Here is a 23,006-nt window from a genome sequence, read left to right as displayed (position 1 = left end):
CCGAAGTTGGACAGTTAACCAGCTGAGCTACCCAAGTGCCCCTCTAATGATTTATTCTTGAAAAATAAAGATTTGGGGCACCTGACTGACTCAGTCTGAAGAGCATGTGACTCTTGATCTCAAGGCTGTGAGTTCAAGCCCCACGTTGTATATAGAGATTATACACATTGAGAGATTATATATACAAAAAAAATAAACTTAAAAAATTTTGAAACAAATGTGTCAAAGAATGGAGATTCGACAATGCTGAGTACGTGGTAGGTAACGCTCTGTACTCTGTTCTAGTTTCTTCTATGATGGTGAACGAGTGAATAATCCTTTTTTTTAGAGAGGAGAGCATGAGTGGTGGAGGGCCAGAGGGAGAGGGAGAGAGAATTTTAAGCAGGTGCCATGCTCGGTGTAAGGCCTGACTCAGGTCCTAACATGGGCTTGATCTCACAACTGTGAGATCGTGACCTGAATCAAAATCAAGAGTCGTACACTTAACCCACTGAGCCACCCAGGTGCCCCGTGAATAATCTTTCTTTCTTTCTTTCTTTCTTTTTTTTTTGTTTTAACCTCTCCCCCTTCCCTTTTCCTTCCCGTTAGGTAGAACTGTGTACCGCTCCAGTTCTACAATGCCCTACTGGAGCATTACATAATGTTTTTGCTTCTGTCTCTTGATTTTTCAACTTGAGAGAGAGAATATCGCTTAATTTCCTGGTACAAATGCTCATATGGAGTAACAGTAGGGAAAGATACAGAATGAAAAGTAAATCAACTTCTTCCAGTCTCGACTCCTCACACACCCCTAACCGGAGGAGGTTACTCACACTTTCTGGTGTATCTAAGTAATATTCACAAACTAAGTAATATGTTTTCAAGCCTTTTACTTCTTATTGGAGAGGCATATGTTCCCACAAAGAGAAGACAGGCCTCAGCACACACTGGCCACTTTTCAGGGTAGGGGAAGTGGACAGACCTTCCTCAGTCTCTGAAAATCCTACTTGGTTGAAAGTCTGATTATTGGCTAGGTTTTTGCTCCTGGCACTTTGTGTCTTGTGTCTGGAGCACTGGTCATGCTGGGCCAGAATGAGCCCAGATCATGACCCTGAGTACCGGAGGTCATCTCCATCATTTTCATGGTTCTGTTGTGCTATTTATTTAATTATGGTTATATCTAATTTTTAAAATTAGAAACAAAACTTTAATGACCATCCTTGTAGCTAAAGTCACTGCTCATGTGCTCAATTATTTTAGAAATTCCTAGAGATGGGTTGAGACACATTCTTGAAAAACTTCTAATATATTTTGCTAGATTATCTGCCAGAAAAGGTTTGCCTATTAATGTGTGTATGGGACTATGTCCTGTTCTCCCCACTCACTAGTCAGTGCTTGCAGTTATAATTCTCGTTCTTGTCCTTTGAAAGCAATGCATGATCATTGTAAAGAGTTACAAACTTTATAGAATTCAGTATTATGGAAGGTGAGCCTGCTAATCTCAGCTGCTACAAGGAACCAATATATTGTTTAATGTGTTTGCCAACATTTTTTACTAAGGGCAATAAGGTTACAATGAGATTATGTTCTATCTTACTGCCTTACAGGTTTCTTCTTCAATCTTTCCACATCATTGTGTATATACAGGTCTCTATACCATTCTTGACTCTGTCACCTCTTATAACCTATTGATGAACATGTGTCACCATTTGTTAATATGCTGCAACGAACATCACTGTTCAAGTTCTTTGTACATTTACCTATTTATATGGGTTAATTTTACAGATGTGGCATGACTGGGTCAAGTGGTACGGACATTGGAGATTTTCATAGGCATCACCAAATTGCCATTCAAGTGGCGGCACCATTTTTCCTGTCGGCAGCACATGGCATTGCCTGTTTTCCCACACTGTGTCACCACTGGCTGTGATTCTATAAGACTATCTTTGCCAGTTTTGTGAGCAACAGTGGAGTATTTGGTTTTGATTTTACTACTGGTGAAGTTGACCGTTTTTCTTTAATGATTTGCTTTTCCCTTCTTTTTTTGTCTTTTTAATCATTCACAAACTTTTATTTCTATATCAAGAATATTATGGGGCACATGGGTGGCTCAGTCGGTTAAGCATCCGACTTTGGCTCAGGTCATAATCTCATAGTTTGTGTGTTCGAGCCCCGCATCGGGGGGGCTTACAGCTCAGAGCCTGGAGCCTGCTTCGGGTTCTGTGTCTCCCCCTCTCTCTGCCCCTCTCATGCTCATGCTCTGTCTTTCTCTGTCTCTCAATAATAAATAAACGTTAAAAAAAAAAAAAAAAGAATATTACCCTTTCATCATGTAGTAGCTCCGTTGTTCCGGTTTGGGAAACTTGGAGCTTCCTCATCCCTTCACTTTATAAAAGGGTAGTTTATAGACAGTAAAATTCACCCTTTTAGTGACAGTTCTGTGAGTTTTGACAAATGTAACCAACACTACAGTGAAGGTGGAGGGCATTTCATCACCCCCTAAAATTCCCAAGTCCCCAGCCCTTGGCAACTACTTACCTGTTTTCTGTCTCGATGTAGTTTTATCTTAGTAAGGATGTCATATAAATGGAATCGTACAGTCTGTGCTCTTCTGTGACTGCATTTGTCAGTGATTTGTTCCTTTTTATTGCTGAGTGATAATCTGTTATATGCAGGTACCATCTACTCTTTATTTACCAGCTGAGGGACATTGTTTCTGGCTAGTGTTTATAAATAAAGCTGTTATAAACATCTGTATACAGGATTTTGTGTGAACATAAATTTTTATTTCTCTTGGGTAAATATCTAGGATTGGGATTGCTGGGTCATATGTTAAGTGTTTTCTGAATTCTATGTGTAATTGCCAAGCCATTTTCAATGTGGCTATTTTCTGAAGTGGGATGCCCACATTCGAACCTTTAAATGGTGTTTATGGCCTTCCTCCTCTTTCTCCAATTGTAGCAGGTATAAGTTTTTAATCAAATCTGCTTTTTTTTGTTGTTGTTTATTTTGAGAAAGAGCACACCGCGCTTGTGAGTGCGGAGGGGCAGAGAAGGAGGGGGAGAGAATTTCAAGCAGGTTCTGTGCTGTCAGCGTGGAGCCCAACGTGGGGCTCAATGTTCCAAAATGTGAGATCATGACCTGAGCAGAATCAAGAGTCAGATGCTTAACCAACTGAGCCACCCAGGCGCCCCAATCAAATTATCTCCTTTTCTTCCTTTGCTTGTATCCCAAACCATTTCCATCCTGTTCACTTGACACCAATAGTGATAATAGCCACTGTTTAGGTTGGGTGCTTTTCACATCATTGCCGATCTTTGTAATATCCCTGCATGGTAAACCTCAGTGTCTTCATTTTACAGGCAAGAAAACTGAATCGCAGACAGGTCACACAGCTTGCCCACGGTCAGCTAGCAAAAATGTCCAAGCTCTGGTTGAATCCAGAGCCCATGTCCTCTCCCTGACGCCATTGTGCCCCTCCCATTGACACAGGATCCCACTCCTTGCCCTCTAGGCGGCCTTGTTAATCACATGTGCTGTTTTCAAGGCTACACTGTGATCTGTTAGGTTAACGTGTCAGCTTTAGTTTCAGGGTTCTTCCAGGAAAGCTATTGCCACAAATGATTTTCCTCTATTTCTTTTCTTTTTTTGGTCACAAAATTAGTATACACCCATTTTCCAAACATTTATTTCAAAGTAATATTAAGCATACAGAAAAGTTACAAGAATAGTACAAAGAACTCCCATAATACTCTTTACTAGATTCATTAGTTGTAGTTTTATTTTTTTAAGAATTTTTTTTTTTAAAGTAATCTCTAGACCCAACGTGGGGCTCAAACTTAACAACTGCGAGGTCAAGAGTCACATGCTCCACTGATTGATCCAGCCAGGCGCCCCTAGATTCAATTAGTTTTTAGCATTTGCCAGATTTGCTTTATCTTTCTGTATACACATACTGCTTTGTTATCTGAGCCATTTGAGAATCCATTACATGCATTTGCCTCTCTATCCCCTAATATACTGAATCTTACATGCATTTGCCCCTTTATCCCTTAATATACTGAATCTTAGAATAAGGGCATTTGCTTACATACTCACAGTAGGCTTCTATTTAGTTGGGGGATTTTAACACTGAGTCAGGATATTAACTGATCTACAGTCTATATTCTATTTTCCTGTCCATAATCCAGTCCAAGATGAGACTTTAATTAGTTGTCGTAAATGTTTTGTCTACTTTTTTTTTTTTTTTAATTTTTTTTTTTAACATTTATTTATTTTTGAGACAGAGAGAGACAGAGCATGAACGGGGGAGGGGCAGAGAGAGAGGGAGACACAGAATCAGAAGCAGGCTCCAGGCTCTGAGCCATCAGCCCAGAGCCTGACGCGGGGCTCGAACTCACGGACTGCGAGATCGTGACCTGAGCTGAAGTCGGACACTTAACCGACTGAGCCACCCAGGCGCCCCTGTTTTGTCTACTTTTATCTGGAATAGTTCATCAGCCTTTCTTAACCTTTCGTGATGTTGATACCTTTGAAGTGTATGATGTTATTTTGTAGGCTATGTCTCAATTTAGATTCCTCTGAGTTTGCTTGTTAGATTCAGATTGTATGTTTTTTTAAAAATGTTGTTAAAAACTTTTTTTTCATAAGTAACCTCTACACCCAATGAGGGGCTCAAACTCGACCCCAAGATCAAGAGTCCCACACTCTACCGACTGAGCCAGCCAGGTGCCCCGAGTTGTGCGATTTTAGGTGGAATGCTACATGGTGTATATCTTATAACCAGAAGTCCACGAACAGTGTGTCCTTGTGTCCAACAGGGAAGTCTTGTGACCAACTGGCCCCCAGCGCTTCCTGCCATGAAGGAAGAGGAAAGCAGTGAGGAGGAAGCCACGGCAGCCACCACTTCTAAGGAGCAGGGAGCTGTGCCTGCGGACCTGGATGGAGTGCGAACACCAGAGCCCTTGGAGGACTTCCCCAAGCGTGAAGACCAGGAGGGCTCCTTGCCAGAAACCAGCCTGCCCTACAAGTGGGTGGTGGAGGCTGCAAACCTCCTCATCCCTGCCGTGGGGTCCAGCTTCTCGGAAGCCCTGGACTTGATCGAGTCGGTAATGTTGGTCACAGCACTTCACAGTGGGCCTAGAGCACCCGCCAGCTGGGAGTGCTTCTCTCGTGGGCAGGCATCCTTCTTTCTGTTCACTCCATCGTCCTGCCAACATTTCCTGAGTTGATGCTGAGTGCCCGGCTGGGAGCCAGAGCTTGGGGACACAGATAGTTGCTGTGCAGTCCCTGCCTTCAGGGAGCTCCTGACTCATGCTATATGGTGCAGGTGGGGTGGGAGGGCTCCCCGGTGGAGGTGGCACTGCACTGAGACCTCCAGGGTGAAAAGGGGTGGGCGTTTGAGGTCCGTAACCCAGCACAGGAGAGCACAGTGCTTGAGGCACCATGTATGGGGCTGGGGCTGGAGTGCCAAGGGGTTTCTGGTAACTCAGGCCACACTGGCTTTAGATCGTACCTCTTGGGAGGGAGTTCCTCGGTGGGGGTTGAACCTCTTAATGTGACATCCTAGCTCCTAGCTGTGTCAGCCAGGCCTGCTGTGTAGAGCAGGTTTCAGGAGGTGATGGGTGAGAGGCCTGGCAACCAGGAGCAGCGTTCAGTGCGAGGCACCCCACATTCAGCTTCCCACTTGGGCTTTCCCATCCTTGCTAAGAATAATGATGCTCTTTATGGAATATGTACTAAATGCCAGGCTCTGACTTTAATGTATAATCCACACAGCATCCTGTAAGGTATGTCCTTTCTCTGTGTTTTGTAGATGAGGCTGAGGCTCAGAGAGGTCAAGTAGTATCTGTACAGTCACACAGCGAGTAAGCATGGTGGTCTTAACTGTCTTGACCACCTCTTGTCTCCAGTGGCTGGGACTGGACCTAGCTGCAGGGTCCAGCTGTGGTGTCCCCTCTACTCCAAGAAATTTCAGAGTGGTATGAGAAGCAGGTCTGATGTGTTCATCAATATGTTCAATAAATAGCTCTGAGGCTGCCATATGTAGTCCCTGATTCAGGCCCTAAGGGGAGAATTAGAAGATGAGAGTTGGACCCACTCCATGCCTGGCATTGTTGGCATTTCACAGTGTTACCTGCCTTCATCCTCAGACTGTTCTGCATCCTCTTCCACTTGAGAGGGGAGCTCAGTTTTACTGAGCACCCACAGTATGCCAGGCCAAATGCTTCATTAGTAACTGGTAGCTAACATTTGAGTGTCCGCTAAGTGCCAGGCTCGTTACTTGCTACCTAACATACATGCTCTGTTATAGCATTTGTGGAAACACTGCTTACTGACTGTTCCTGCAGGCAGTCCTTGTGGAATATGCTTCTGGTCCATTAGACACCATCAGTCTGGGGCCTTCTCAAGGTTGGGGTTTGCTGCTGGGAGTGTGGGCCTGAAGTCACTGTTGGCCCTGAGCTGGCTTCCACCCTTAGGAATAACTGCCCAGGGTCCTGAGAGTCCCAAGGACCAGCAGTCACCACAGAGGCCTGGGTCTACTCAGGGCCAGACCTCCAGGGACCAAAGTGGAAGCTTCGGTCTCCCAACAGCCCTGTGGCTGGGTTGTACTTTACTGGGCAAAGGAAGAAAGACCTGGGTATGACTCAGAATGCTTCCAGAAACTTAGTGACTTCAGCAGGTTGCACAACTCTCTGGCCTGGAAGGGAGGAAGGTAATGCTTGCCTGGCAAGATTGTTGTGGGATTAGAGACAATTTAGGTGAAGTGGCCAAGGAGGCAGCCGTGATGGACAGGTGCATGGAGCACAGTGGAGCACATTCTCCAGGAATGTAGCTGTGCAGGTCAAGACCCTTAAACCCAGTCACACAGCCTCGGGACCAAGACTTCACTTGTAGGAGTCTCTATCAAGGAAGTCACCAAAAATGCAGGAGAAGATCTGTATCCAAGATGTTCCTGAAGGTGTTAGTTTTAATTTTTAAAAAATTGGGGCACCTGGGTGGCTCAGTCAGTTAAGCGTCTGACTTTTGGTTTTGGCTCAGGTCATGATCTCACACTTCGTGAGTTCAAGCCCTGCATCGGGCTCCAGACTGACAATGCGGAACCTGCTTGGGATTCTCTGTCTCCCTCTGTCTCTCTACCTCTCCCCCACTTGCTCTCTATCTTTCTCTCAAAATAAGTAGACATTTAAAAAAAAAAATAGGGGGAAAATGTCCAACAGAAGAGGGGGGAATTAAGTAACTGATATATTCATATGATGGAATATTTTACAGTCATAAAAACTTGTAAAAGTTGAAAATATTTTACATAACTGATATTTATTAATAGTAAACATCTAACTCGTATAATAGAGTTAAGTATTATTATTGCTGTAATTTTAAATGGAAAAAATGCAGGATATAGAAGTGATTTATTCTAAGGCTAAAAATATGCAGAAACCTAGCTGTCATTTAGGGAGCTGTGTAAGTGGTGAAATGATAAAGAAATGCGTGAGGATGGTAAATAGTTCAGGCAGAGGATGTGAACAAGGGAGGTGGGCCTGGGGCTTCAGTGATTTGGTTTTATTTCCTAGACTTCTTGATGGGTATCTGAGTTTTCTTTTTTTGTGCTTTTTGTATACCTTATGTATTGATTTTTTTAAATTGTTCATTTTTTTTAAACTTTGGTTCTTTTACTAGGCATATTTTATTAAGCATTTTTTTTTAAATGTTTATTTTGAGGGAGAGAGAGTGTGTGAGCAGGGCAAGGGCAGGGAGAGGGAGAGAGAGAATCCCAAGCAGGATCTGCGCTGTCAGTGCAGAGCCTGTGAGTGGGGCTTGATCTCATGAACTGTGAGATCATAACCCGAGCTGAAATCAAGAGCTTAACCAACTGAGCAACCGAGGTGCCCGTGCATTGCTTTTTAAAAATAACAGGGGCGCCTGGGTGGCTCAGTCAGTTAAGCATCCGATTTCGGCTCAGGTCATGATCTCATGGTTCGTGGGTTTGAACCCCACATCAGGCTCTGCTGACAGCTCAGAGCCTGGAACCTGCTTCACTTTATGTGTTTATGTCTTCACTTTATGTCTTTCTTTGCTGTGCTTGTGCTCTGACTCTCTCTCAAAAATAAATAACGTTAAAAAAAAAAGAAGAAGAAAGAAAAAAAAATAACAGCAAGCAGCCATGTGCACAATATGACTTCAGGTATGTTTGCAAATAGAGATATACAGATGTAGAGGAATCCATTGGGAAAGCAGAGTATTGCAGTTATTCCTAACCCCCCTCTCTGGGCAGGACCCTGATGCTTGGTGTGACCTGAGTAAATTTGACCTGCCGGAGGAGCCGTCTGCAGAGGGCAGCATCAGCAACAGTCCAGTGCAGCCACAGCCAACGCAGCATCAGCAGCAACAGGCACTGCCGCCCCGCCAGCCGGCCGTCCCGGTGCCCAGTGTGACCGAATATCGTCTGGACGGCCACACCATCTCAGACCTGAGCCGGAGCAGCCGGGGCGAGCTGATCCCCATTTCCCCCAGCACTGAAGTGGGGGGCTTGGGCATCGGCACGCCGCCTTCGGTGCTCAAGCGGCAGAAGAAGCGGCGCGTCGCCCTGTCCCCTGTCACGGAGAACAGCGCCAGCCTGTCCTTCATGGACTCCTGTAACAGCCTCACCCCCAAGAGCACACCCGTCAAGACCCTGCCCTTCTCGCCCTCCCAGGTGTGTGGGCCCCCACCCTGACTGCTCACTGGGTTCGGTGTGCAGACTCCCGGTTCCAGTACAGGGCCTGGCACGCAGGCAGACGTCATTCAGCATGTCTTCACTGAGCACCTGCTGTGTGCAAGGTCCTGTGCTAGGTGCTGGGGGTGTAGAGTGAGCAAAAACAGGCCTGGCTCTGCCCTCATGAAGCTTGTGCTCTGGTGGGAAGACCATTTAGCAGGAAAGATGCAAATAAATGTGACATTTGGTGTGAAGGAGAAGGCTTATAGGTTTGTGAGGGCATTTAGTCTGGGGGGAAGGGGTCATCCTGGAGGGTTTGCTATGAGGAGGAGGGATTGCTTGGCCAGCAGGTGGTAACTGAGCAAAGAAGGGAATGGACTCAGTATTTGCTCAAAGAATCTCTTTATTGTGTACTTGCTCATAGCAGATTTGCCAGCCCTGGGGTGCAAATGTGAGTGTGGCATAGCCCTGCCCTTGACGAGGATGGTGAATATTGAGAGCAGCTTTGTAATTACTTGAATAGAATGGGGTGTCGGAAGTGCTGTGGTCATTGAGAGCTTATTGTGTCCTGGGTGCTGCTTCCCAGGACTCAGTAATGAAAGTACTATTGGGGAGAGCTGAGGAGGGATCCTGTCTCCCCTATAGGTCTGGAAGGCATTTAGAGCTTCTGAGAGAGATGTTGGGGCAGGGTTTTATCAGCTTGAACAAAGACATGGAGATGAGGGAGCAGAGTCTGTGGTGTGAAGTCCAGAGCTAGGAGGGATGGGGAGGCTGGGGGATGGATGGGGGCTTTGGAGAGCCTTAGGTGTCAATGAGGGGGATGCACTGTCCTGGGGGCTGAGAGGGTGGTGGGGATCTGGGAGGGTGGACTGGAAGAGCTGGCAAGAGGTAGACTGTGCAGGTCCCATGTCTCTAGACTGGAAGAGGGTGGGTGGAGGCTTTGGATCTCACTGTATCTGGTCCCTGAGGACATGGGAGAGAGCTAGGCCTAGATGTGGCACATTTTAGGAGGCTACTTAATCATTTGTTCAAGGCTCGAGGCCAGGCCAGTGTTGGGGGTGAGTAGTGGTATCTTTCTGCAAGAGGCCCTGTGTTCATCACTATGGGTTTCCTAACAAAGTACCACAGATCAGGGGGCTTAAACAACAGAAATTCATCTTCTTGTAGTTCTGGAGGCCGAGATTAAGTGTGGGCCATTTCAGTTTTTTTGGAGGCCTTTCTGGGTGTAGATGGCTGTCTCTTCCCTGTGTCTTCACATGGTCTCCCTTTGTGTCTGTGTCTGTGTCCTGATCTGTTTTCTCTTATAGTCTCTTACCTCCTTCTCATAGAATCTTACAAGGACACCAGTTATGTTGGATGACATATGGGCCTTCCCTATGACCTTGTTTTCCCTTAATCATGTCTTTGAATGCTCTGTCTCCACATGTAGTCACATTCTGAGGTCCTGTGTCAGAGCTTCAACATAGGAATTTGGGGCAACAATACACTGTTCAGCCCATAGCAGGCCTCAAGTAAGGGCAGCTGATGAGAGAAGGAAGACGGTGAGCCCTGAGCTGCCCAACAAACAGCCCAGGGTGATGGGGACCCTGCACATGGCCTTGGGTTTCCAGGGGCACCTTCAGGGCAGAGGGGGGGAGGATAGTGCCGCAGACTTGGCTCAGATCTGGTTTGAGTCCTGTCTCTAGCACTCCTTGCAAGAACCTTTATCTCTGTAAGGCTCAGCCTTCTTATTTGTAAAATGGGGTGTCATGATATCACCTATGTCACAGAAGATGGCTAAGACTATAAGAAATTCTTGGTATGAATGCTTAGCCCTGGTGTGAGGAGGTGCTCCCATCACCACAACCATTGTCACCATCCCCTGTCCACAGGTCGTGTAAGAGCTAGTCTTACTTCTGAAAAGGAGCTGCTCTGTCAGCTTTCTTGGTCCTGACTGCACGGTCATCAGTGCTGTGAGCACAGGCATGGGGAGGGACCTCCCCTAGCATCACAAAAGCAAAGGCTGGGGGCAGTGACAATCCCAGGGGTCTGTGCAATCCTAGCTGGTGGGTCCTGTCGAGCTATCTTGGTGTTTATTCTCTGTTGCCTGATGGGGGAGTGCTCCCAGGTCAGGAGGAACACTCCGTCAGAGAACAGGGGGTGGGGGTCAGGGTCTCACTCCCTCCCTGCAGGTTGTCACTTTGTCTTGTTTCCATCCTCTTCCCTGGCAGTTTCTGAACTTCTGGAACAAACAGGACACACTGGAGCTGGAGAGCCCCTCGCTGACGTCCACCCCGGTGTGCAGCCAGAAGGTGGTGGTCACCACTCCCCTGCACCGGGATAAGACGCCCCTGCACCAGAAGCACGCTGCGTGAGTGCTGTACCTGCCCACTCCTGCTGGCCCCTCCCTCCCAAGCCAGGATCAGGACCACCTTTAGAGAAACTCCTGAGACTGTTTCAAGAAGGCAGCCTCCTTCTGGCTACCATGCCTCTTCGTTTTTGTCAGGATAGCCTGGTGCTTCATCTTTGTTCTTCCTCATTTTTGTTTTTTAATTTGATGGTTTTCTAATCTCCAGACTAGCGTCCAGATAGCCATGAAAAAAGTCTTCTAATCTAGTGTGACTTTTCCTTGCAAATCCACTGTGCTTGAGTAGCCTTATGTGAAGGACAGAAGTGCCCGGTTCTCCATCTCTCCATGGTGCCCAGTCAGGAGGAGGTCAGGCTGTGAGCCTAGAAAGCTCAGTGTTTCACCTATACAGGTTGCTTAACCATGTGCTTTTATGGAAGTGTTTTCATATAAGTGTACTTCCTGTGTCATCCTGACTCTGAATTCCAGGTAGAGACAGTTGCTATGTGCTTCTGCTTATTACCTTTGCTGCAAGAGAAGCATTGCCTAATTATCTCCTTAGGAAGCTGTATAATTCAGGAATCAGCTCAGAAATTTTAGCCCTTGTAATGATACACAATGTCAGGAAAGATTTATGAATCCCCTGGTCAGAAATTGGTCTTAGCAGTTGACCGAGTTTAACTGACATGTTGGATGCAGAGTGCTTCTCTGTTCAAGCCAAAATTTTAAAAATCTAAGCCTTTAAGCGGATATGCTGGTGCCACAAAAGGCACTGATAATTCTCTTTCTCCTTTTTCTTTTCATCTGGTTCCTAGTCTGCTGCTGCTGCTCTCGCTTTTCTGTTTTCCTCCACATGAAGAAGCATTTCCACTACTATTCATTCCTCTATAAATCCGTATTTCCATCTGGGAATAATGTTCTTCTCTCTGAAAGTCATCTCTTAATGTTGCGGTTTGGTGAATCTGCAAAGTTCGTGTGTCTGAAAAGTTGCCTTAATGTTTGAAAGGTAGTTTTGCTGGGTACAGAACCCTAGGCTGACAGGTTTTTCTTGTGAGTTTTATTTTTATTTATTATTGTTTCCTTTGAGTTTTAAAGATGTTCTCCTGTCATCTGGCCTGTACTGTTTTGTTTGTTTGTTTGTTTGTTTGTTTGTTTGTTTGTGTTTTTGAGAGAGCTTGCAAGAGTGTGAGCTGGAGAAGGGCAGAGAGAAATCACAAGCAGGCTCCATGCCCAGTGCTGAGCCCAACGTGGGGCTCAATCCCACAACCCTGGGAACATGACTTGAGCCAAAATCAAGAGTCGGACACTTAACCAACTGAACCACCCAGGCGCCCCTCCCTCTGATATTTTTGCATCATTCTGCCTGCTCTCAGGTGGTCTCCTCAGATGTATACACTAATTAGTGCCCTGAGGAATATTCAGGGAGGCCCATCTGCAGATGTCCGTGCAGCCCTCTCCTCTCCAGTGATACTGTGTTGTGCACATCTCTTCGACTCAGGGTCCTGCCGGGTTCCCCTGTGCTCCCCTCCCTGAGCTTTGCCCAGGAGCTGTCCTCATCTGTCTCCCGTCTCTCGTGTCCCTGTCCTCGGTCATCTGGTGCCTGGGGTCTTGAAGCCTATTGTGTCATCCACAGTGTGTTGTTGCTCTGTTGTTTCAGGCAGGAGAGTAAATCTGGCCCCAATGTCCTATTTGGGCCACAAGTGGAGACCTGCTACTTCATCTTTAAATCCAGATTCTTATCAGAAAAGACTGTTTTGGTTTTCCTCTTGTCTCTTTCAGAAGTTATTTTTGACATCTGCAAGGTGGTATAATAGGCAATGGTTGTTTGGACTTCATTCCAAATTTGACTAGTTTCCCTGCCCACTGATTTTTATATCCCACCTTTCCCATTTTTCCCCCCATAGAAGTTATGAAAGGACAGCTCTTTAACAAATAAATAAAACATGCTCAGTATATGGTATTTCCAATGGTGATAGAAACCGTAAGGGGGGTTATACAGGCCTGGGGAGCACAGAGTAACGGAGAGGGGTTTCTAACTTAGGAGGACATCAGGGATGGCCCTGTAGGGAGGGGGAGCCATGCAGAATTTTGAGAGAGGAATTCCAGGCAGGTTGAACTGCAAATGCAAAGGCTCCCAGACAGAAACAGGCTTTTTGTGTTTTAAAGAACAAAAATGAGGCCAGTAGGTTTGGAGCGAATCTGGTGTAGAGAATGATAGGTGAGAAGTCGGGGTTCACCAGGTCTGTGTGTTAGTGGGGCTGGGCTGTGTTGAGCAGATCTTACTGGTTCATAAAGCACAAACCTTCCCCACTCTTAAAATTTGGTTATTTTCTGGGTTAGTGCTTTTTTTGAGTTCTTCCCAGAGAGGAGGCTGTGAGCAGGGAGGGTATGAGGTCTGTGCCATCTGATGTCTGGGCTGTCTGTGTACTGTTTTTCCACCACAGGAGCTGGATCTAGAAGTCTTGAGGGAGAAGAGCTGTGACCCCAAACCGCAGGCTCTGCTTTGTTTTTATGTTGCGGAGAAATCTGACACCCAACCTGCTGTTATTCCTTTGTAGCAAATCTTTTCTTTCTCCCTGGATCCTTGTAGGGCTTTGGTTTGCTTTTAGTTTTGTGTGTGTGTGGGGTGTGTGTGTGTGTGTGTGTGTGTGTGTGTGTGTGTGTGTGTGTAGTTTATTCCTGAAATGTGCCAGGCGTGTAGGTGTGCTGTCTCTTTATAAATCGCCCCCTCTTCCCCCCACCCTGATTTTCAAACTCAGGACTCAAACTTTGAGCTAAGAAAATGTGCTTTTTTTTTTTTTTTTTTCTTTTCTTTTTTAATTGTTTCTCTGGTGGTCTGCCCCTTTCCTTCCACTTCAGGGCCTCCTTCCTACACAGTCTTTTTGGTTGTTTGCCGTGTCTCTGTCTACCCTCACGTTCCTGTTCACTGTCCTAAGCCATCCAGAATTTCGAGGGAGCATGGTGGGACTGTCTTCTGATTCACCAGTTTGCTCCTGCAGTCTCCCACCTGCTGAGGCCTCTGGCTCACAGAGTGGAATTATTTTCATCTCAAGTAATCCTCTGTCTTTCCTTTTCAAGTCAGTCTTCCTTGGTGTTCTAACATGCATGTATTACTACTTGCTGATACTGTGAATTGGAGAGGTTCTAGAGTTTTCTCATATTTGTTGCAAAAATATGCAACATGGAGGGCGCACTCTCTGGAGAGGGCTTGGGGAAGGGACTTGGTCTTCCTGGATTATTGCCTTGGTCCCCTGACCTCTCATGGGCAAAAGCTCCATGTCCCACAGAGACTTGGAGTCATCCCTTTGAACTGCAGTTTGAACTGTGAGGTGTTTACATTTGACTGTCACTTACTGTCTTTCCTCATCTTTACGGGGCGGGCAGGGTGTCTGTGTGTCCTGTGTGGGAGATAACAAGGACTTGGGAAGAGATTGAGTGGATCCCTATCTAACCCCCACCCTGAGGCAGGAAGTAAAGATTGGTTTACCCTTGTTCCAGCCTTTTATCTCCCTGTGGAATGGCTGGCAGGCTGGGGGAGGTGGCCAGAGCAGCAGCCCCAGTAATGGTGTCCATGTTGGCCTCTGCTCCTGAGTTCCTGACTACCTTGATATTTCTCCCATCCTCTGACGGCCCCAGTAAGGCCTGGGAGTCCACTGTGGCGGTACCTCTAGCTGACTGGGGTCACACAGCCTCATGCAGGTGGAGAGCTAAAGTTTGCCAGCTGGTGGGCCCGTGCCTGCAGCTTGGTGTGGGCCTGTGAGGGATCTCTTCTGGGCCCTCCCCAGTAGGCTTCTCCTTCATTGGCAGATATTGCATGCTGCCAGGGCTGATAGAAGTTTTTTAGTATCTCTGCTTGTGGACCAGACCCTTCCCAGGTTTCTGTCTGCTAAAACTTTCCCTCCCCATTTGTGTCCCCACTGTGATCATTTTGAGGGGACTTGGGAAGAGGGTACGCTAAGCATGTGCGTTGGCTTCACCATCTCGCATCACATGTCTTCCTTTAATAATGCTGCTGCCACATGCTCTCCATGGGGCACACACTCTCTGGAGAGGGCTTGGGGAAGGGACTTGGTCTTCCTGGATTATTGCCTCGCTCCCCTGACCTTCTCTCACTGGGCCTGCATGCAGTGTGGCTACAGGCTTGCCTTGTTTATGAAAGGTCCTCACTCCCTCTCTCTCTGACCCTCCCTCATTCATGCTCTGTCTCTCTCTCTCTCTCAAAAATAAACAAACATTAAAAAAATTAAAAAAAAAAAAGGGGGGGGTGGCGCCTGGGTGGCTCAGTAGGTTAAGTGTCCAACTTCAGCTCAGGTCATGATCTCACGGTCCGTGAGTTCAAGCCCCGCGTCGGGCTCTGTGCTGACAGCTCAGAGCCTGGAGCGTGCTTTGGATTGTGTGTCTCCCTCTCTCTCTGACCCTCCCTCATTCATGCTCTGTCTCTGTCTCAAAAATAAACAAACATTAAAAAAATTAAAAAAAAAAAAAGTCCTCATTTATCGGCTAATGTTGGAGCAACAGTCTCAACCATTCTTCTGCCTGGCTGGGGCTCCAGGGCCCTCTTAGACTATGTCCTGTTCTTTCCTGTTTCTGAGGCTGGCGCTTCCTCTAAGCGCCTGATGAAGACCCTTGGGTGGAAAGTTGGTGGGTGGTGGAAAGGTGCCATGGGAAGAGACCATGTGCCTGGGGGCTTGCTCCCTGCTGCCAAGGCCAAAGGTCAGGTGGAGGGATGGTGGTTGTCATGGGCAGCCTGTGGCGGTGTGGCTGGTGTCTGTACCCCACCCGGTCGCTAAGCCTCCTTCTCTGGCCCTGGCAGGTTTGTAACCCCAGATCAGAAGTACTCCATGGACAACACTCCTCACACGCCGACCCCATTCAAGAATGCCCTGGAGAAGTATGGACCACTAAAGCCCCTGGTATGTGGTGCAGCCAGGCGGGTATGCACGGTGGGGTTGCTTGGGTCCATGCAGCCATGTACGGCTCACAGAGCTCTTCCCCTCTGAGATCTCATTAGACTCTGCCAACCTCTCAGAGGTTGCAAATACCCTGATGTTATTAAATGGGGGATCTGAGGCTGAGCTACTTACCAATTCATCAGATATTATCCAAGCACCTGCAGTGTGCTGAGTGGGCACTGGCTGGTGCTGGAGACGCAGTCGCACCCTGGTAAATCTCGGTATCGGGGGTGGGGGCAACATCAAACACACTGACGAATAACTCAGTACTCCCAGTGCATTATTGGTGCTGGGGAGAAGATGGGCAGGGGCTGGAATGGAGGACGGGCTTGAGTGCTGGGGCTAATTGCTCCTCACACTGAAGCCTTTGACTAACTGCCGGTTCTTTATAAAACATGTGCAAGCCACTTGTGGGCAGGCACAAGGGGCCGGTGAGGCACCTTCCTGGCCGTGGACAAACTGCCCTTCTACCCACTCCTCCCAGTGGGATGCTCATGCTTTCCCTGGTGAAAACAGGAAACTGGCACTGTGGGCTTTCTGAAACAGAGGCAGGTGTTCTAGAAATGAATTGAAGGTGAGAGAAAGGTTGTAGAAAAGCATTTGGCCTGTGAACAGGGTCTGTGGTGTGCCCCCGACCCCCATTGTGTGGGATTCTCGTGCTGTGATCTCTTCGGCTCTGGGATGGAGTTGATGAAGTTAATGGGCCCAGTGAAGCACTAGTTAGCACTGCCCTCTCTAGTTCAGGTGGGGATACAGTTTCCAGACCCTGAGACATCGGCCTGCTCTCTAGACAGGCTTGATAAAGCACATCTGACCTTGGCAACCAAAATTAAAGCACGTAGGGGCTTTTAGAATGACTTCTCAGGGTTGCCATCCCCTACACTTGCTGCTCTCTTTTTCTGTTCGCTTTCGCCTAAGGCCAGAGTGGTCGTCTGGAACCCCATAGGCCCAAGAAAGGGAAATGGAACCAAGAATCCCCGTTAGTGTGGAACAAAGGGGTAAAGGAGTTTGGGCTCGAGCATGTCCAGGTTCTAACTTCATAGCTATGTGATCTTGGGCCAGGCACTTGATCTCTGAACCTCCCATTTCTACCTTGTGGAAGATGACAGCTGTTGCACTGAGTTTTGTGAGGGTCACATTGGTGATGTGTAGGTGCACTTCTGGCTCATGACGGTCCTCGGTGAGTTGAGGTTAATGTCTACTTGTCCAAGGCAGGACAGTTAATGGTCACAAATGAGTGTGAGGCCAGCATCCTGGCCTCAGGCCTCCTTGCATTGCCTAGGATAGCCAAGGCGCGTCTGGGTGCTGTATCCTAGAGCCTGGGTGTGGAACCTCACATGGGCTGCCCTGTCCCGCCCCCAGCCCCAAACCCCGCACCTGGAGGAGGACTTGAAGGAGGTGCTGCGCTCTGAGGCCGGCATCGAGCTCATCATTGAGGATGAAGTGAGGCCTGAGAAGCAGAAGAGGAAGACTGGGGTGAGTGGCCTGTGGGGTGGGAAATGCCCTTACTGCCTGCCTGGGCAGCTCGGGCCAAGGAAGCCATGGGGAGGTGAGGGGAGAGAGTGGGGTGGTGGGGGTGGTGGTGGGGAGTCTGGGGACAGCTGGTAAAAGGAGGGTACTGGGGAAGGTAGAGCTGCAGCCCCATGCCCTTTGTTCCCCAGAGTGGTTATCAATGAAACTGACCAAGGTGAGGCTCTAGTGCTCAGGACCCTTGCCTTTTCCCCACTGAACTAGCCCCTTACTCACGTAGCATTGTGTTCGGACCCTTCTAAGGTGGGCTCTGGGCTCGGAGCAGTAGATTAGAATGGTGATGTAGACCCAGATGTGGTCACTTCCTCCTAGAGCTCAGGGGGCGGAGGCAGACACTAGACAAACGCATCACGACCATCTCAATACATGGTATTAAGGGAGTAGAAAGGGACACAAAAAGGATTCCAAGGGATTCCAAGGATTCCTCAGATGGAGTCAGCCACGCATCTGGGCCGTGGGAGCCAGGTGGGAGACAGTTGGTTCGGGTGAGGTGGAGAGCTGGCAAGGACACCTGGGTACAGAGTACAGGGCAGGGGCTGCCCTGGGCCAGCCCAGAAGCCACACCTCTGCTGCACCATGTGTGTGGGTTTCCTGAAAGCAGATGGATTCGGTGTTCCCCCTTTTTGTAGATGCTTTCTTCTGGGAGAGGGGGGAAGATGGGAATGTGCCAGAGAGGTGTGTAGGGAAGGTGGATAGTCAGTCTGGGAGTGGCCCACTGGGTGGGGGCCCCTAGGTTCAGAGAACTTGACCTCTCTATGTCAGATGGTGGTTCTGAGACATGCCGGCACCTGTTTAGGGTACACTGCTGGGTTAGGGGGTGAGTCATTCCCAGAGCTCCTCCCTGATATTGGAGCTGACCTTTGACCAGCTTATTGGAGGTGCAGGCATGGGGCTGGGGCATTCCTGTAACAAGCCTGTGTCCCTCGGGTTTTACGTGTTTGTATTCCTTGTTTGCAGGTGAGTATTTGAGGTGTAATTTGGATGATTCTCTCCCAGGCCTGTTTAGGGGTGTGTTTAGTGTGGTAGAGGCTTGGGAGCTATGCGTGGTCCATCGAGGGATGAGGAGCAGGTGTCTGGATGGAGGCATTTGTGTCCTTGCTTCCTGTGGTTGCATCTGGCAGGATGGTCTGCTCTAGGTGCTGAATCTGTTGGGGCCAGGGTCTCCCAATCCACCTGCACACCCCACACCCTGCCCCATTCTTGCCAACCAGGGGCCTGGCTTGAAGGCCCCACTGCATCAGGGCGGGAGTCTGTGATCAGGGCAGATGGGGCAGGCGTACCCAAGGTTCTGGTGGTGACTCAGGAGGAATCCCAAATGTCTGCCCTAATTGTCTCCCTCCTCCCCACCCCCAGCTGCGGCGGAGCCCCATCAAGAAGGTCCGCAAGTCCCTGGCTCTTGACATTGTGGATGAGGATGTGAAGCTGGTGATGTCCACACTGCCCAAGGTGCTGTCCTTGGTAAGGGGTCTGAGAGAAAAACGCCCCCCCACCCCCGCCCCCGGCTGCCTCACCTGCTCCCCTGCCCAGAACTATAGAGGGCTCCTCTGTCCCACGGAGGATGGAGTCTCACTGGAGACCCTCTGCCTTTGGAACCCTTTGGCTGTGGGGGAACCCTGGCAGTAAAGTGGCCCAGTGGTTCTCAGACCAGGCTTCTGGATATCAGGCTCTGCAGTGAGGGGCTGATGGAGAAGGTGGGGCTGGGCACCCACCCCCAGCTTCAGTCAAGATAGCTCTGCATGTGTCTTTCACAGAAAGGTTTATTTGGCAAGAGTTACATTGCTAGAACATGTTTGAAAACCATGGATCTGGGTCCTTAGCACCTTCCGTTATATTCTACTCATGGTGGTGATGTGCAGAGGGTCAATGGTAGGCTTAAGGCACAGCCAGGTGGTTGGGGCACATCGGCCCTGGGATGGGTGCTCTTCAGGTCCCATTGCTGAGCTCAGGAATGGGGCTGTTGCCTATGCAGAGCCTGCCCCCAGAAAGCTTGCCACACTGTTGATCCCTGTCAGCTGACAGTGGGATGAGTTTCCCAGTGTGAGGCAGTGAGAAGTGTGGCAGGAGTCATGAGACAAAGGATTGCCTGAGCAGATCCTGCAGATATGGGGACTTAGGACTGCTGTAGCCATAGCCCTTGTGGAGAAGCATCACTGGGTGGGGAGCCCCACCAGGCTGGGGACTTAGTGCCGTGCATCCAGACCTATAACAGGCATCACCGTGGGCATGTAAAATAATTCTCAAACGGTAACGAAGTATAGCAAGTAGCTAAGAGCATGGGATTTGGGGTGGGGTGGATCTGATGGAGTCCTGGCACTGTGACACTGGCTCTTGCTCTCTGGGATCTCTTAGGTTCCCCGAGCCTGACTCTTGCCTGTCATAAGAGTACCTAGCCCAGCAGACTGTTAGGAGGGTAAAGGAGAAGAGCTGGGAGACTGGAGGGCCTGGAGGTGTTTTGTGCAGCTGTGTGTATGTGCTGGTTGATGCTGCCATCTCTGACTGCCCGCCTGTGGATGTTTCTGATCCCAGGAGAAACTAGAGCGTACCCCCCGCCCCCCGCCCCTGCCTGAGGCTGTGGGGGAGGAACCAGCTCCATGTAAAAGGGACCAGCACTGTTGGGCATTTATTAGGTGAAGGCTCTGAAACAGGCACTTTACAGAGAAGTCCCCATCTGGAAGAGGATACTGAGGCTTAGAGAAGTTAATGTCCTGCCCAAGATCCAACAGCCCAGAGGTAGTGCTGCTGGGATATGACTAGTTTTCTTCCTTCCCACCATGCTTGTGGCAGAAGGGTGAGTCTTTGGCTTGGTTTTGATTTCAGCCGACAAATGTCCTATCAAGCTCCTCCAGCCTCTCTGTGCCAGGCATCAAAGAGGACAACAGCCTACTTAATGAGGGCTTCCTGCAGGCTAAGCCCGAGAAGCCCATGGCGGTGCAGAAGTCCCGAAGCCACTTTCCAACACCTGCCCCTGTGAGTGCTGGCCACGAATGTGGTATTCCCCTTGGGGATTTTGCATAGACTGTTGCCTCTGCCTGAATGCCCTTCTGAGGCTCTGTTTGCTTGATTAACTTACACTTCAGATCTCAGTCTGGACATCACACCCTCAGGGAGCCCATGTGCTGGAGACCTGCACCCCCTCCCTGCCCCCCCAGCCCTTTTATGGTGTGGTCTCGTAACTAGGTCATCGTCTCTGTATTTAGTTGCTTAGCACATGTCTGTCCTCAAAGGCAGATGTCTATCTTGATGTCTGCCATGGCTGCTCGCACCTCAGTGTCTGTATGTATGAATCTCTTGCTGTTCCTTCCCACCAACCTGCTTGGCTGTAGCTTTGCCTCGTGAGGAGGCTGGTGCCCACAGCCAGGGGCACAGCCATGTTGCCTGGTGCAGCCTCCTTGCTTTACATCTGAGGAAGCCCAGAGACAGGACCGACTTCTCCAGGGCCACCAGGAAGGTGGAGGGAACACGAGAATACTTGTGGCTTCAAAAGGGAGGAGGGTCATAGAAATGTCCCCCACCCCTCTGGACAGGCTCACAGCATTCACTGAGAGCGTGCTGTCCCTGGATGGTAACTCACTTGCCTCCTCCCAGATGACCAGCGCCTGGAAGACGGTGGCCTGCGGGGGGACCAGGGACCAGCTCTTCATGCAAGAAAAAGCCCGGCAGCTCCTGGGCCGCTTGAAGCCCAGCCACACGTCTCGGACCCTCATCTTGTCCTGAGGGGCTTGGTGCTCATTCTTATGTTTACAGGGGGTTGGGGGGACCAAGGTTGGTCTGTGAATTTGAGAATCACACTCAGATGACCGCCTGCAGGGAGCCTTCTGCCGCCAGCCCCTCTCCAGACTGCTCAGGTGGAGGCAGAGCAGGGCCACCACTGTCCTGTCTCCAAGTCCAGCTGTGGCTGTGGGCGGTTCCTGGTGCTAACAGAACAAAGTCCCACCCCTGGGCCTGCCTGGTCCTCTCCCCAGTGTCACAGGGAGTCCCTTTAGCTTCTCCCAAGCCCTCGTCAGGCCTGGCCTCATCTCAGACCCCTGATTAGGACGGGGGACGTGGCCAGCATGCTCATTCCCTCAACCTGTTAGTACATTTTCTTGAAAGAATAAAATTGCCTTTTTCTTTGTGCTGTTGTCTACTCCGTCTTCCTCCTGGACGCTGCTTGTGCTTTCCCAGTCACTGTGGTTCCCTGGTGACTGTTGTTGGGGTCTTGAGGGATGTGGAGACCAAGGTCCTCATCCTCAGAGCATTGCCTTGTCTGCACATCTGGACATTCTTCCCCCGAGGGGCCCAGTGTCTTGGGGGCAGTTTCATCTGTGGGCGTCTCAAAGCTCTGAGGATTCTTGGCTGTTGGTGGGGAGGGGAGGGTGCATTAGCATCCTGCTTGGCCTTTGGCATGGTCGGCTGACCTGGCCTGCCATGAGCCCTGCCCCCAGGTGAGACCAGTAAAGAAGTGTATGGCAGGTGGACAGAACCTTCTGGCACAGTAGTCTTAACTTGGCAAGGCCATGGCAGCAGTTGGAGCTTGGGCTGTGGTCCACCCTGATCATGGTGCAGTGGGATGACTGGCACTTGGCTGGAATCTGGGGATTGAAGAGGGGTGGGTGCCAGGTCTGAGAAGGTCTAGACTGGGGAGTGAGGTATTATTCAGCAGTAGGGTTCATGGGATTTGGCATGTGGCCATCCTTGGGGGCTGAGGTCTCAGTTCACCACAGGACGGGCATCTGCCTGGGACAGACCCATCTCTACGCTCTGCTTCAGTGCCTCTGGTTCCCAAGGGAGACTTGAAGACCAATCCTCTTGCCTGGGGCCCTGTCCTGTAAAGAGGAGGACTGGGAGTTAGTCTGACTCTGACACACCCCTGTCCTGTTGAATTTGTACATGGGGTCTTGTCGCTCAGCATGGCAGAGCCCTCCTCAGGTGACCCCCGGTTTGAGCCTGGCTAAGTCCTTCCTGCACCTCCTGTGGCCAAGCCAGATGCTGCAGCCAGTTCTATGGCAGGGCCACATCTGCCACATGCCCCTGTGCCTTTGTTGATTTCCTGGCCTGGACCCCTTCCCCCGCCCCCACCAACTCCTTCCCCCAGGGACCTGTAGATCCTAGGCTTCATCACTGAATGGTCCCCACGGGGCTATCAGCATTGACAGGTGACCCCAGTGAGGGACTAAGGGACCTTCATACCTAGGGTTCACTGTGACTCGGTAGGACACCTACATCAAAATCGGATGCAACACGCCTCTGAGACCACCTGCCCTCCAGTCCTCCCACCCTAGATTTATGATAGGCTCCCAGAGAGCTGTTGTTAGGCAGGTGGTCAGTGGCTGCACCTCAGTGAGCTGGCCTACAACCCACCAGGGGCTTTCTGACAGTGCCTGCTCCCGGCTGCCTTGTCCACCTATGCCCAGGGCCTGTCCTGAGGCTCCCTGCTAATTGCAAACATGTTAACTTGCCACCTCTGGCGAACTCTGCACTGGAGCTGTTCTCTGCTTCATGCAGTAAGTGAACAGGCATCGAGGGTCCCCCGTGTGCCTGGTGCTGA

General features: G+C 49.5%; 1 protein-coding gene across 5 annotated transcripts in view; it reads left to right on the top strand.

The window, feature by feature from the left end:
* Positions 1 to 21,593, top strand: part of MYBL2 (MYB proto-oncogene like 2) — a 41,479-nt gene extending 19,886 nt beyond the window's left edge. For 3 of the 5 annotated variants that reach the window (XM_042930909.1, XM_042930911.1, XM_042930912.1), the window contains 8 exons: positions 4,800 to 5,087; positions 8,252 to 8,671; positions 10,882 to 11,021; positions 15,811 to 15,910; positions 17,312 to 17,425; positions 18,833 to 18,937; positions 20,297 to 20,446; positions 21,065 to 21,593. In XM_042930909.1, the coding sequence (XP_042786843.1) occupies positions 4,800 to 5,087; positions 8,252 to 8,671; positions 10,882 to 11,021; positions 15,811 to 15,910; positions 17,312 to 17,425; positions 18,833 to 18,937; positions 20,297 to 20,446; positions 21,065 to 21,193 (1,446 nt within the window). In that variant the 3' untranslated portion in view covers positions 21,194 to 21,593. The remainder of the gene's footprint in view (positions 1 to 4,799; positions 5,088 to 8,251; positions 8,672 to 10,881; positions 11,022 to 15,810; positions 15,911 to 17,311; positions 17,426 to 18,832; positions 18,938 to 20,296; positions 20,447 to 21,064) is intronic. The other 2 variants (XM_042930910.1, XM_042930913.1) reach the window with 1 other exon arrangement.
* The last annotated feature ends 1,413 nt before the right edge of the window (positions 21,594 to 23,006 follow it).

The sequence above is a fragment of the Panthera leo genome, chromosome A3, assembly GCF_018350215.1.
Source record: "Panthera leo isolate Ple1 chromosome A3, P.leo_Ple1_pat1.1, whole genome shotgun sequence".
NCBI lineage: Eukaryota > Metazoa > Chordata > Mammalia > Carnivora > Felidae > Panthera > Panthera leo.
This window is presented reverse-complemented; position numbering and strand designations above follow the sequence as displayed.